Source organism: Entelurus aequoreus, linkage group LG07, assembly GCF_033978785.1.
Source record: "Entelurus aequoreus isolate RoL-2023_Sb linkage group LG07, RoL_Eaeq_v1.1, whole genome shotgun sequence".
Classification (NCBI taxonomy): Eukaryota; Metazoa; Chordata; class Actinopteri; order Syngnathiformes; family Syngnathidae; genus Entelurus; species Entelurus aequoreus.
This window is the reverse complement of record NC_084737.1, coordinates 50,148,774-50,160,804: the sequence shown is the minus strand read 5'-3', so window position 1 is coordinate 50,160,804 and position 12,031 is coordinate 50,148,774. Positions and strand designations below refer to the sequence as shown.

General features: G+C 41.9%; 1 protein-coding gene across 1 annotated transcript in view; it reads right to left on the bottom strand.

The window, feature by feature from the left end:
• Positions 1–2,419: 2,419 nt before the first annotated feature.
• The window catches only part of LOC133654382 (transcription factor PU.1), a 29,019-nt gene continuing 19,407 nt past the window's right edge, over positions 2,420–12,031 (bottom strand). Inside the window, exons 3-6 of the mRNA XM_062054700.1 lie at positions 8,827–9,031; positions 8,634–8,752; positions 3,657–3,801; positions 2,420–3,567 (exon numbers count right to left, since the gene is read on the bottom strand). Of these exons, the coding sequence (XP_061910684.1) occupies positions 3,260–3,567; positions 3,657–3,801; positions 8,634–8,752; positions 8,827–9,031 (777 nt within the window). The 3' untranslated portion in view covers positions 2,420–3,259. The remainder of the gene's footprint in view (positions 3,568–3,656; positions 3,802–8,633; positions 8,753–8,826; positions 9,032–12,031) is intronic.

The window sequence follows — 12,031 nt, the reverse complement described above, 5'->3', positions numbered from 1 at the left end:
CCTGGGGATAGGTTGATTGGCAACACTAAATTGGCCCTAGTGTGTGAATGTGAGTGTGAATGTTGTCTGTCTATCTGTGTTGACCCTGTGATGAGGTGGCGACTTGTCTAGGGTGTACCCCGCCTTCCACCCGAATGCAGCTGAGATAGGCTCCAGCACCCCAAAAGGGACAAGTGGTAGAAAATGGATGGATGGATGGATGGCTTTGAATTCAATGTACCCCTCAAATTATATTTTACATCTCTATCTCAGAACATTTTTTTGATTTTTGGTTGTAGTAAATTATTTCCAGCTGTGAATGTTGTTTGTGCAATTCCCAATTTCACCAGATCCATGGATGTTTTTTTTGTGATATACCAACAATACATTTGTGTTCCTGATAGCTAACATTGCTTATTATTCACAGTAGTCTCAGATTAGATTGAGCGACGTTTATTCCTTTCCAGATTAAGTCTCTAAATATCTATGATACATGACCTTGACATATGATGATTAAAAAGATGGTTGTTGTGGTATTATAACTGATTAGTGCAATGCTCATCCTGCACAGGTGGGGGTGCTGCGCTACCATTTGCAGTGTACAGTGGACCGTGTACTTGTAGCACATAGTCGTGACTCCTGATCAAGATTATGGTACAATAATTTGACATTTCTCATCTGGCAACATTGAATTAGGAGACATTAAATAAAGAATCATTGTTCATCCTTTTTACTGAACTAAATTCTTTGGTAATAGTGTTGTGTTGTGTTTATTAAATGTAAGCAACTGCTTTTTAATGCAGATAAAAGCTAAACTTGTGTTAGCTTTAAGAGTTGTTTGAGTGTGTCTGGAAAACAGAAACAGACCAACAACATGTACAGTGTTATTATTCAACATTTTGATTCTAACTACAAAAAGGCTAACTAGGTACAAATGCATGCTTACACTCATAAATCTTCTACAATTTAACAAAACAAAACAAACATTACAAAAGCTGCACACACAAATACTAAACAATATTCATCAATAGATTAGAAGAGGTCCTACTTATAAAGTAGATATCTTGCGATAATCTATCAGATTTACACTATTTCCACTGGCATGTGACTTGTCTTTGCCCCTAAAATAGTCTGTAATAATTTCTGTCTGACTGTGCCTAGAAATTATGTCCATAAAAGTTATGAACAGAATTAGTGACAAAGGGCAGCCTTGGCGGAGTCCAACACTTACTGGAAACAGATCCGATTTACTGCCGGCAATGTGCACCAAGCTCTGATATTGATCATACAGGGAACGGTCCGTTACCCCATACCCTCTAAACACTCCGCAAAGGATTTCCCGAGGAACATGGTCAAATGGCTTCTCCAAGTCCACAAAGCACTGTTTATAACTTTTATGGACAGATGAGGTGAGGTGGTTGGGACATCTGGTCAGGATGCCCCTCAGGCGCCTCCTTGGGGAGGCGTTAGAGTACGCCTGATCAGTCAGAGGGCACAGGTAAGACCCAGGACACGTTGGGGAGACTAAGTCTCCTGGCTGACCTGGGAACACCTCGGGATCCCTCGGGATCCCTCGGGAGGAGCTGAACGAAGTGGCTGTGGAGAGGGATGTCTGGGATTCTCTGCTTGGGCTGCTGGCCCTGCGACCCAACCCTCGGATAAGCGGAAGAAGATGGATAGATAGATGAATAATATCTTTCTATTAGGTCAATAAAAGAGACATGATTTCTACGTGTGAAGCGCAGCATGTGCACAAATGGGTACAAATGTGTCAAAACATGCATTTCTACTGTGTTGCCGGTGCTTATGAAGAATGTTTGAAGTCGTATTACTTTTCTGACATTACACCATATGGTGGTGCTGTTATAGAAGGCTTTGGATTTTTTGCTAAAACATATTGGTAGGCTTTGTTCACCAAGAGTCATTGTTTACGATAGCACTACACGTAACATTTCCAAACTATTCAGTGAAAAATAACATTGCACCTGCTTTGATACGATGATGATATACTCTGAATTACTAGACAAGAAGTCCCTTTGTCGTTATAAGGAGAAAACAGTTGTTGTTGTGATCCTTACCAGATCGACAAGTCTGAGTGGACAAGTTTAGTCATCTGAGAGATCACGACATCTTCCCCGATGTTTCATACCCGAACTTGGTGAATTTATTTATTTTTAATTTAAGTATTTTCAAATTTTTAAGAGTCTAGAAAGCTATGCCCGGTTTGTCTGTTACGTTTGTGTTAATCTGTATAAACCCAGTGGACATTGTGTTGTCAAGACAAGAGTCATGCACTTGCAGAAATTATTTGAAGCAAGTTTGACACCCTTGAATCAAGGATAACCATTCTAATGTCATTTTAGAACACTGTGACTGTAAGGCAGGATTGAAAGAAAGCTGTCCTCGAGTCGCCTCACTTTTGTTTTATGTGGAGGCCACAGTCCGGATGAGAGAAGTGAGTACAGTATCCATTATCTACTGTATATAACTGCTATCAAAGTTCTTCGACCAAGCACATCAAGTTAATGCAAATAGGGGCTGTCATTTATTGTAGATTAATTTCTATTTACAAAATGTTCTAAATTACCTGAAATGAAATGATCCGAACAAACACAAAGTTGTACATAGAACGTGACATCTGATCGATTGATTGCAACAATCCATGCTCGCCTTCGCCGTTCACTCTTCTATTCAGCCGCTTCCCTATGTCCAGGTACACGCTAAGGAATTTGCTAAATGCTAGTAAAACCTCTCCCACTTTGATTGTGTCAGTTGACAATCGCACACGTTGTCGGCATTATGAGTATCACTGGATGAATGATCAGCAATATTGAGCATGTTTACAAACAAAGCCTACCAATATGGCCACCGGCAATGCATTCTGGTAAATGTTGAAAAATCCGAAGCACTCTATTAAACCCCAAAATTTGACCCCATAAATTGACCTGAAATTTCTCACACAGCTTAACAATCCACACATTTAAAGTATCTGATACCTTACACATGTAATCGATGTACTTAATAAACATTTTGGGACTCAATACCAACCTTTGTGGAACACTATCTAAGAAGCATGTATGCACAATTAGTTAAATAACTTCAACCAAATCATCTTTGCTGGGGACACGAATTGCTCACAGTTATCGACCATTTGTCTAATGATTATAAACTTTGATAATATGTCTATTACATGATATCATGTCCAAAGTATTTTCAGCACAATCCATAGGGTGTGCCACACATCATTTACAGTCATGACTGTACTCCGTCATGCAGCTTCCTATTCTGTATTTAAGTCTGCTTGCAGGCCTCTCAGGGTCTTCTCATCAAACCGATACGTCAATTTCCTCTTCACCTTCTGGATCTCGCCTGTGCGGGAGTAATTCCTCAGCGCTCGCGCCATTTTTTGGTACGTCATCGTCTTGCGGTTCCCCTTTCGGCGGCCCCAAATCTCTGCCAGGTGCTCTTTGTTTTGGGAGGAAAACTGAAAGGTGCCAACTGATGACTGGACCCACCAGATGCAACTTCGCATCGACGGCGTTTGGAGCATCTCAAACAGGAACTGGAACAAGCGCTCCTTCCGCTTTCCTGTAAAAGAGGAAGGTAATAAAAATAATAATGACAATGAAGATGAATAAATCAAAGCAGATGGGAAGTAGATAGAATCAAGGTGGTACCTGAGATGGGCGAAAGAAGCAAAGAGTCTTGGTTCTGTCTGCCTTCACCATCAGAGGATGGAGAAGGAGCATCCTGGTATTCTTTGTACTGGGAGCTACTAGACTGAGAGTCTGAGTCGATGCACGCGGGATATGCAACCTGATTCTGGAACAAACATGTTAAACCACAAGCTCATTTAATTAGTGATAGGGTTGACCCGATACAACTTTTCCACTTTTGATACAATACCGATATTGGAGCCTTAAAGGCCTACTGAAATTATTTTTTTTTATTTAAACGGGGATAGCAGATCCATTCTATGTGTCATACTTGATCATTTCGCGATATTGCCATATTTTTGCTGAAAGGATTTAGTAGAGAACATCGACGATAAAGTTCGCAACTTTTGGTCGCTGATAAAAAAAGCCTTGCGTAGTAGTAGCGTGACGTCACAGGTTAAAAGGCTCCTCACATTTCCCCATTGTTTACACCAGCAGCGAGAGCGATTCGGACCGAGAAAGCGACGATTACCCCTCTAATTTGAGCCAGGATGAAAGATTTGTGGATGAAGAATGTGAGAGTGAAGGACTAGAGTGCAGTGCAGGACGCATCTTTTTTCGCTCTGACCGTAACTTAGGTACAAGGGCTCATTGGATTCCACACTTTCTCCTTTTTCTATTGTGGATCAAGGATTTGTATTTTAAACCACCTCGGATACTATATCCTCTTGAAAATGAGAGTCGAGAACGCGGAATGGACATTCACAGTGACTTTTATCTCCATGACAATACATCGGCGAAACACTTTAGCTACGGAGCTAACGTGATAGCATCGGGCTTAACTGCATATAGAAACACAAGAAATAAGCCCCTGACTGGAAGGATAGACAAAAAATCAACAATACTATTAAACCATGGACCTGTAAATACACGGTTAATGCTTTCCAGCCTGTCGAAGCTTAACAATGCTGTTGCTAACGACGCCATTGAAGCTAACTTAGCAACGGGACCTCACAGAGCTATGCTAAAAACTTTAGCTATCCACCTACGCCAGTCAGCCCTCATCTGCTCATCAACACCGGTGCTCACCTGCGTTCCAGCGATCAACGGTGCGACGAAGGACTTCACCCAATCATCCGTGCGGTCGGCAGCTAGCGTCGGATAGCGCGTCTGCTATCCAAGTCAAAGTCCTCCTGCTTGTGTTGCTGGAGCCAGCCGCTAATACACCGATCCCACCTACAAGTTCCTTCTTTGCAGTCTTCATTGTTCATTAAATAAATTGCAAAAGATTCACCAACACAGATGTTCAGAATACTGTGGATTTTTTAGATGAAAACAGAGCTTTTTGTATTGGATTCAATGGAGTCCGAATACTTCCGTTTCAACGATTGACGTCATGCGCATAAGTCATCATACATAGACGTTTTCAACCGGAAGTTTAGCGGGAAATTTAAAATTGCACTTTATAAGTTAACCCGGCTGTATTGGCATGTGTTGCAATGTTAAGATTTCATCATAGATATATAAACTATCAGACTGCGTGGTCGGTAGTAGTGGGTTTCAGTAGGCCTTTAAGTATTGGCTGACACCGATAATAACCTAACACGATATCAACACGAATCATAATACTGTTTTTTGTAGTGAGTGTGAATGTTGTCTGTCTATCTGTGTTGGCCCTGCGATGAGGTGGCGACTCGTCCAAGGTGTACCCTGCCTTCCACCCAAATGCAGCTGAGATAGGCTCCAGCACCCCCCGCGACCCAGAAAGGGACAGGCGGTAGAAAACGGATGGATGGATGGAAATCTTCGAAGAGTTTGATCAAGTGACATTACTCAGAGAACAATGGTAGGAATGAAAAACATTAACTTTATGACCAATTTACACTTTTGTGTTGGGCCTGCGATGAGGTGGCAACTTGTCTAGGGCGTACCCTGCCTTACCCCTGAGTGCAGTTGGGATAGGCGTCAGTCCTCCAGCGACGTTGAGAGGGACAAAAAGTAAAAAATGGATGGATGGATTGAAATGGAGTGTTTTTGGGCGACATGTAGTAGTGACAATAATTAAATTAATCATGACGCAGAAATTGAATGATGCGGACACGTTTGTTACTGGATAATTTACGTTTCTGCCTTGGGGATTTTGTATCTGTGCGTAATTGGCAATCACTTGTTCATATTGATAAATGTTGTGTTTTGGACTGCATTATTGTTCAATTAAGGACACTTAATAGGTATGTCTAGCTTGTGTTCTCTTGTGTGCTTAGATGTTATGTAGCTGCTAGCTCTGAGTAGCATGTTTACTCTTTGTAAACGACAAAATACAAGAAAAGACCAACCTTGTGTGCTTATTGGAGGGCAGCTTTTACCTGGCTCTCCAGCTTTGCACAAGTAAACACACTTGAGAACTATTTGTATTAGAGCTTATATTGGACCTTTTACATGCAAGCCGATATCATCCAATACTTGTTCTTTGATTTTGACGGTATCGGACTGATATCTGATGTCAATATCGGACTGGGAGACGCATACTTAGTAAGGAGGTTAGGTTAGTGTATGAGGTATGTTTAGATAGATGGAAATCAACATCTTTTGTAATCAACATAAAAGTAAATGTAAATCTAAAAATTTCAATTGAGGTACATATCTGTAAACATTACCTCATTTTGGCTACTGTTTTATTACTAAAAATCTGGTGTTTTCAAAGTGTAACGCGAGCCTCCCCTGGTGCAGCTGCTTGAAAATGAAAAATATATGCATATATATTTTTTTTTCTGCAAAACTAACTTAAGTTATGTTGAAACACAAAATGAAGTGATTTTAGTTCCTACATGGAGAGCAGAAAATGCCACGAAATATTGCCCCAAATAAATACTTTTTTTTAATAGGTAAACTTGTACTCACTGAAAGAAGGCTCACTGTGCGGCACTTTGAAAAGCACAGTTCTACTTAATATAGGGTACAACAGCAGCTATCGATCATTATAGTACTGGAGTAGTTTGTGTGATTAATTAAATAATTGAATGAAACACACTTTATAGCGTAGGCCTATGCGTATTTAAGGGTAAATATGTTTGTAGTTGAAATAAACAAGAATTGTTCTGCTTGCCACAACTTTAATTTTTTTGTAATAAATTATCAACATTGAAATTGCACTTTTAACATCTGTACAATAATAAAATGAATAAAATCTAAAATTTCGGCTGTTCCCCACCACACACACTTACACACACTTACACTTAAACGATTAATCGAAGTAACAGAATATCAAAGCTTCTTTTTTAAATCAAATGAATTGTTTAATTATTGCAGCCTTAGCAGAGAGTGTCATTAAAGGCCTACTGAAACCCACTACTACCGACCACGCAGTCTGGTAGTTTATATATCAATGATGAAATCGTAACATTGCAACACATGCCAATACGGCCGGGTTAACTCATAAAGTGCAATTTTAAATTTCCCGCGAAACTTCCGGTTGAAAACGTTTATGTATGATGACGTATGCGTGTGACGTCAATCGTTGAAACGGAAGTATTCTGACACCATTGTATCCAATACAAAAAGCTCTGTTTTCATCGCAAAATTCCACAGTATTCTGGACATCTGTGTTGGTGAATCTTTTGAAATTTGTTTAATGAACAATGAAGACTGCAAAGAAGAAAGCTGTAGGCCGGATCGGTGTATTAGCGGCTGTCTGCAGCAACACAACCAGGAGGACTTTGACTTGGATAGCAGGCGCGCTATCCGACGCTAGCCGCCGACCGCATCGATGATCGGGTGAAGTCCTTCGTCGCTCTGTCGATTGCTGGAACGCAGGTGAGCACGGGTGTTGATGAGCAGATGAGGGCTGGCTGGTGTAGGTGGATAGCTAATGTTTTTATCATAGCTCTGTGAGGTCCCGTTGCTAAGTTAGCTTCAATGGCGTCATTAGCAACAGCATTGTTAAGCTTCGCCAGGCTGGAAAGCATTAACCGTGTAGTTACAGGTCCATGGTTTAATAGTATTGTTGATTTTCTGTCTATCCTTCCAGTCAGGGGTTTATTTCTTTTGTTTCTATCTGCAGTTAAGCCCGATGCTATCACGTTAGCTCCGTAGCTAAAGTGCTTCGCCGATGTATTGTCGTGGAGATAAAAGTCACTGTGAATGTCCATTTCGCGTTCTCGACTCTCATTTTCAAGAGGATATAAATAAATGATAAATGGGTTATACTTGTATAGCGCTTTTCTACCTTCAAGGTACTCAAAGCGCTTTGACAGTATTTCCACATTCACCCATTCACACACACATTCCCACACTGATGGCGGGAGCTGCCATGCAAGGCGCTAACCAGCAGCCATCAGGAGCAAAGGTGAAGTGTCTTGCCCAAGGACACAACGGACGTGACTAGGATGGTAGAAGGTGGGGATTGAACCCCAGTAACCAGCAACCCTCCGATTGCTGGCATGGCCACTCTACCAACTTCGCCACGCTGTCCCCGAGGATATAGTATTCGAGGTGGTTTAAAATACAAATCCGTGATCCACAATAGAAAAAGGAGAAAAGTGTGGAATCCAATGAGCCCTTGTACCTAAGTTACGGTCAGAGCGAAAAAAGATACGTCCTGCACTGCACTCTAGTCCTTCACTCTCACGTTCCTCATCCACAAATCTTTCACTCTCGCTCAAATTAACGGGGTAATCGTCGCTTTCTCAGTCCGAATCGCTCTCGCTGCTGGTGTAAACAATGGGGAAATGTGAGGAGCCTTTCAACCTGCGACGTCACGCTACTTCCGGTACAGGCAAGGCTTTTTTTTATCAGCGACCAAAAGTTGCGAACTTTATCGTCGTTGTTCTCTACTAAATCCTTTCAGCAAAAATATGGCAATATCGCGAAATGATCAAGTATGACACATAGAATGGATCTGCTATCCCCGTTTGAATAAAAAAAAAATCATTTCAGTAGGCCTTTAAGGATATTTGGGAAGATTTGACTCCTCCAGTATATAAAGTGATAATAACTTACCCACTGGTTCTGGTGGGGACACAACCAGGCTGGTGGGGTGGCTTGTGGCTCACATTCTTTATTCGATGTGTGAGCTCCCCAGTGCCACTCGTAAGCATAGTGACCAGACCAGTTATTTTCTACAGAGACAAGCAAACGTTTAGAAACATCGCTAACATACATGCTACAAATGACATGTTGGTTGCACACTCACCTATGATCCAGGTGCTGTGCTGAGAGTGCAAATGCTGCATGTCGTTGGTCAGAGGTGAGGTGTGTGTGTGTGCAGGCTGGACCTCCAGCGAATGCTCCTGCAGGTATTCCTCAATGACTTCCAGGTCCACCTCAGGGCAGGAGGGCGACACAACACCCCAGGATCCTCGTCCTCCGCAAAGCCTGACCTCAGTCACGTAAGCTATCTGCCAACGAATGTAACGCAAACTTTAGTCACATTTAATTTTTTCTTGGGACTAAATTCTAATGCCACCATAACATTTCAATAATGACATGATCATGCTATTGTTGTATGAATCACAGAATGTCATTTAAATAATGAAAACATCATTTTACTAATTTAAAACATTTGTATGCATGTACAACACTTAAGACCTTCAGTATATCTGTATGTGGAATTAAATTATGGAATGGATTAAGCAAAGAAATCAAACAATGTACTAATATGATCAAGTTCAAGAAAATCTTCAAACTTAAAGTGTTTACAAAGTACAAAGAAGAAGAACCATGATAAACATTCTGAATTTATTTCATCCATTCATCCATTCATTTTCAAAATAATCTTACTCATCTCACCATATGAAATGTAACTTACTTCACCGAGTATTATTTATTTATTTAGTTATTTTTATTGTGATTACTTATGGAGTATATTGTGAATAAATTGAGAACAGGAAGTGAACAAAATTTTAGCAACTGTTATGTAAAAGAAAAGGGGTAGGATTAAATAAGCTCTGCTTCTTCCTACTCCTTTTCGAACATGTTGAAAAGAGAAACTGGAAATTGTGATGTATCATGTTGTATGCTTGCATGCGTGTTCGAAATGAACTCAAACTCAAACTCAAACTCAAACTCAAACTCAAACTATTTTCCGTTAACATCATTATACTATTTCAGTTACATAATAAATATGTTACACTCCAGAATGACACACACCATCACACTATGTATTTCATCAACCTGGTTTGTTTGCTAAGTAGACACAACCACAGTAACTATGTGTATTTTCATTTGACTAGCAAATATATGCAAGTGTTTATGTGGCACCAACCTACATGTAACTGGGTTAGTCCAAGGGTCAGCAAGCCGCAGCCATTCAGCCTCCATGTTGTGGCTCATCTTTGAGCATTTATGACAATAATGCTATAATATCGGACTGTCTGTGTGGCCGTGAATGTATAAAAAGTGGGTCCTAACTGGGACAGATAATAATGAGCACGGAAAGCAAGGAAAGGGAAAGGGGAACCTGTGTGTAGTGATGGGTGAAATGATACTGAAAAATTGCTACATTATGAAACACAACATGTGATCGATACAGCTGCTGTGTGGTCTGACTGTGAAGCGCCAAACTGTGTTTATCTGGAAACACCAGGTGTGTGAATGTCAGTGTGAAGTTAAAGTTAAAGTTAAAGTACCCATGATTGTCACACACACACTAGGCGTGGCGAAATTATTCTCTGCATTTGACCCATCACCCTTGATCACCCCCTGGGAGGTGAGGGGAGCAGTGAGCAGCAGCGGTGGCTGCGCCCGGGAATCATTTTTGGTGATTTAACCCCCAATTCCAACCCTTGATGCTGAGTGCCAAGCAGGGAGGTAATGGGTCCCATTTTTATAGTCTTTGGTATGACTCGGCTGGGGTTTGAACTCATGACCTACCGATCTCAGGATGGACACTCTAACCACAATGCAGCTGGGATAGGCCAAAGAACCCCCACCCTCTGCTACTCCAAAAAGGACAAACGGTAGAAAATGGATGGATGGGCTTATTTCAGCTTGTACTAAATTAGATTTTTCGACAGCAGTTTTCAACCCCATCAACAATCTAAATAGAAATAAGGAAAAGTCAAAATTCCAATGTTTGGGATCATTTTGATCTTATCCTGGGGAATTTTACAGCGCCAAATAAGGTGTGTGCTCTTCTTTTCCTGTTTACTATTGGCTCATTGACCAGAGATGCGAATTACATATTACTTTTTGTGCAGCTATTTGTTAAAAAAAAAAATATATATACATACACATCCATGCATAGATGTATATACACATCCATGCATATATGTATATATATGGCCTCCTACCGGTTGGACGTGCCCTAAACACCTCCCTAGGGAGGCGTTCGGGTGGCATCCTGACCAGATGCCCGAACCAACTCATCTGGCTCCTCTCGATGTAAATGGTAAATGGTAAATGGGTTGTACTTGTATAGCGCTTTTCTACCTTTCTAAGGAACTCAAAGCGCTTTGACACTATTTCCACATTCACCCATTCACAAACACTCATTCACACATTAACACAATGATGGCGGGAGCTGCCATGCACGGCGCTAACAGGGACCCATCAGGAGCAAGGGTGAAGTGTCTTGCTCAAGGACACAATGGACGTGACTAGGATGGTAGAAGGTGGGGATTGAACCAGTAACCCTCAGATTGCTGGCACGGCCACTCTCCCAACTTCGCCACACCGTCCCACCCGGCGGAGGAAACTCATTTCGGCCGCTTGTACCCGTGATCTTGTCCTTTCGGTCATAACCCAAAGCTCATGACCATAGGTGAGGATGGGAACGTGGATCGAACGGTAAATTGAGAGATTTGCCTTCCGGCTCAGCTCCTTCTTCACCACAACGGATCGATACAGCGTCCGCATTACTGAAGACGCCGCACCGATCCGCCTGTCAATCTCACGATCCACTTTTCCCTCACTCGTAAGCAAGACTCCGAGGTACTTGAACTCCTCCACTTGGGGCAGGGTCTTCTCCGCAACCAGAAGTTGGCACTCCACCCTTTTCCGGGCGAGAACCATGAACTCGGACTTGGAGGTGCTGATTCTCATCCCAGTCGCTTCACACTCAGCTGTGAACCGATCCAGTGAGAGCTGAAGATCCTGGCCAGATGAAGCCATCAGGACCACATCATCTGCAAAGAGCAGAGACCTAATCCTGCAGCCATCAAACCGGATCCCCTCAACGCCTTGACTGCGCCTACAAATTCTGTCCATAAAATTTATGAACAGAATCGGTGACAAAGGGCAGCCTTGGCGGAGTCCAACCCTCACTGGACATGTGTCCGACTTACTGCCGGCAATGCGGACCAAGCTCTGACACTGATCGTACAGGGAGCGGACCGCCACAATCAGACAGTCCGATACCCCATACTCTCTGAGCACTCCCCACATGACTTCCCGAGGGA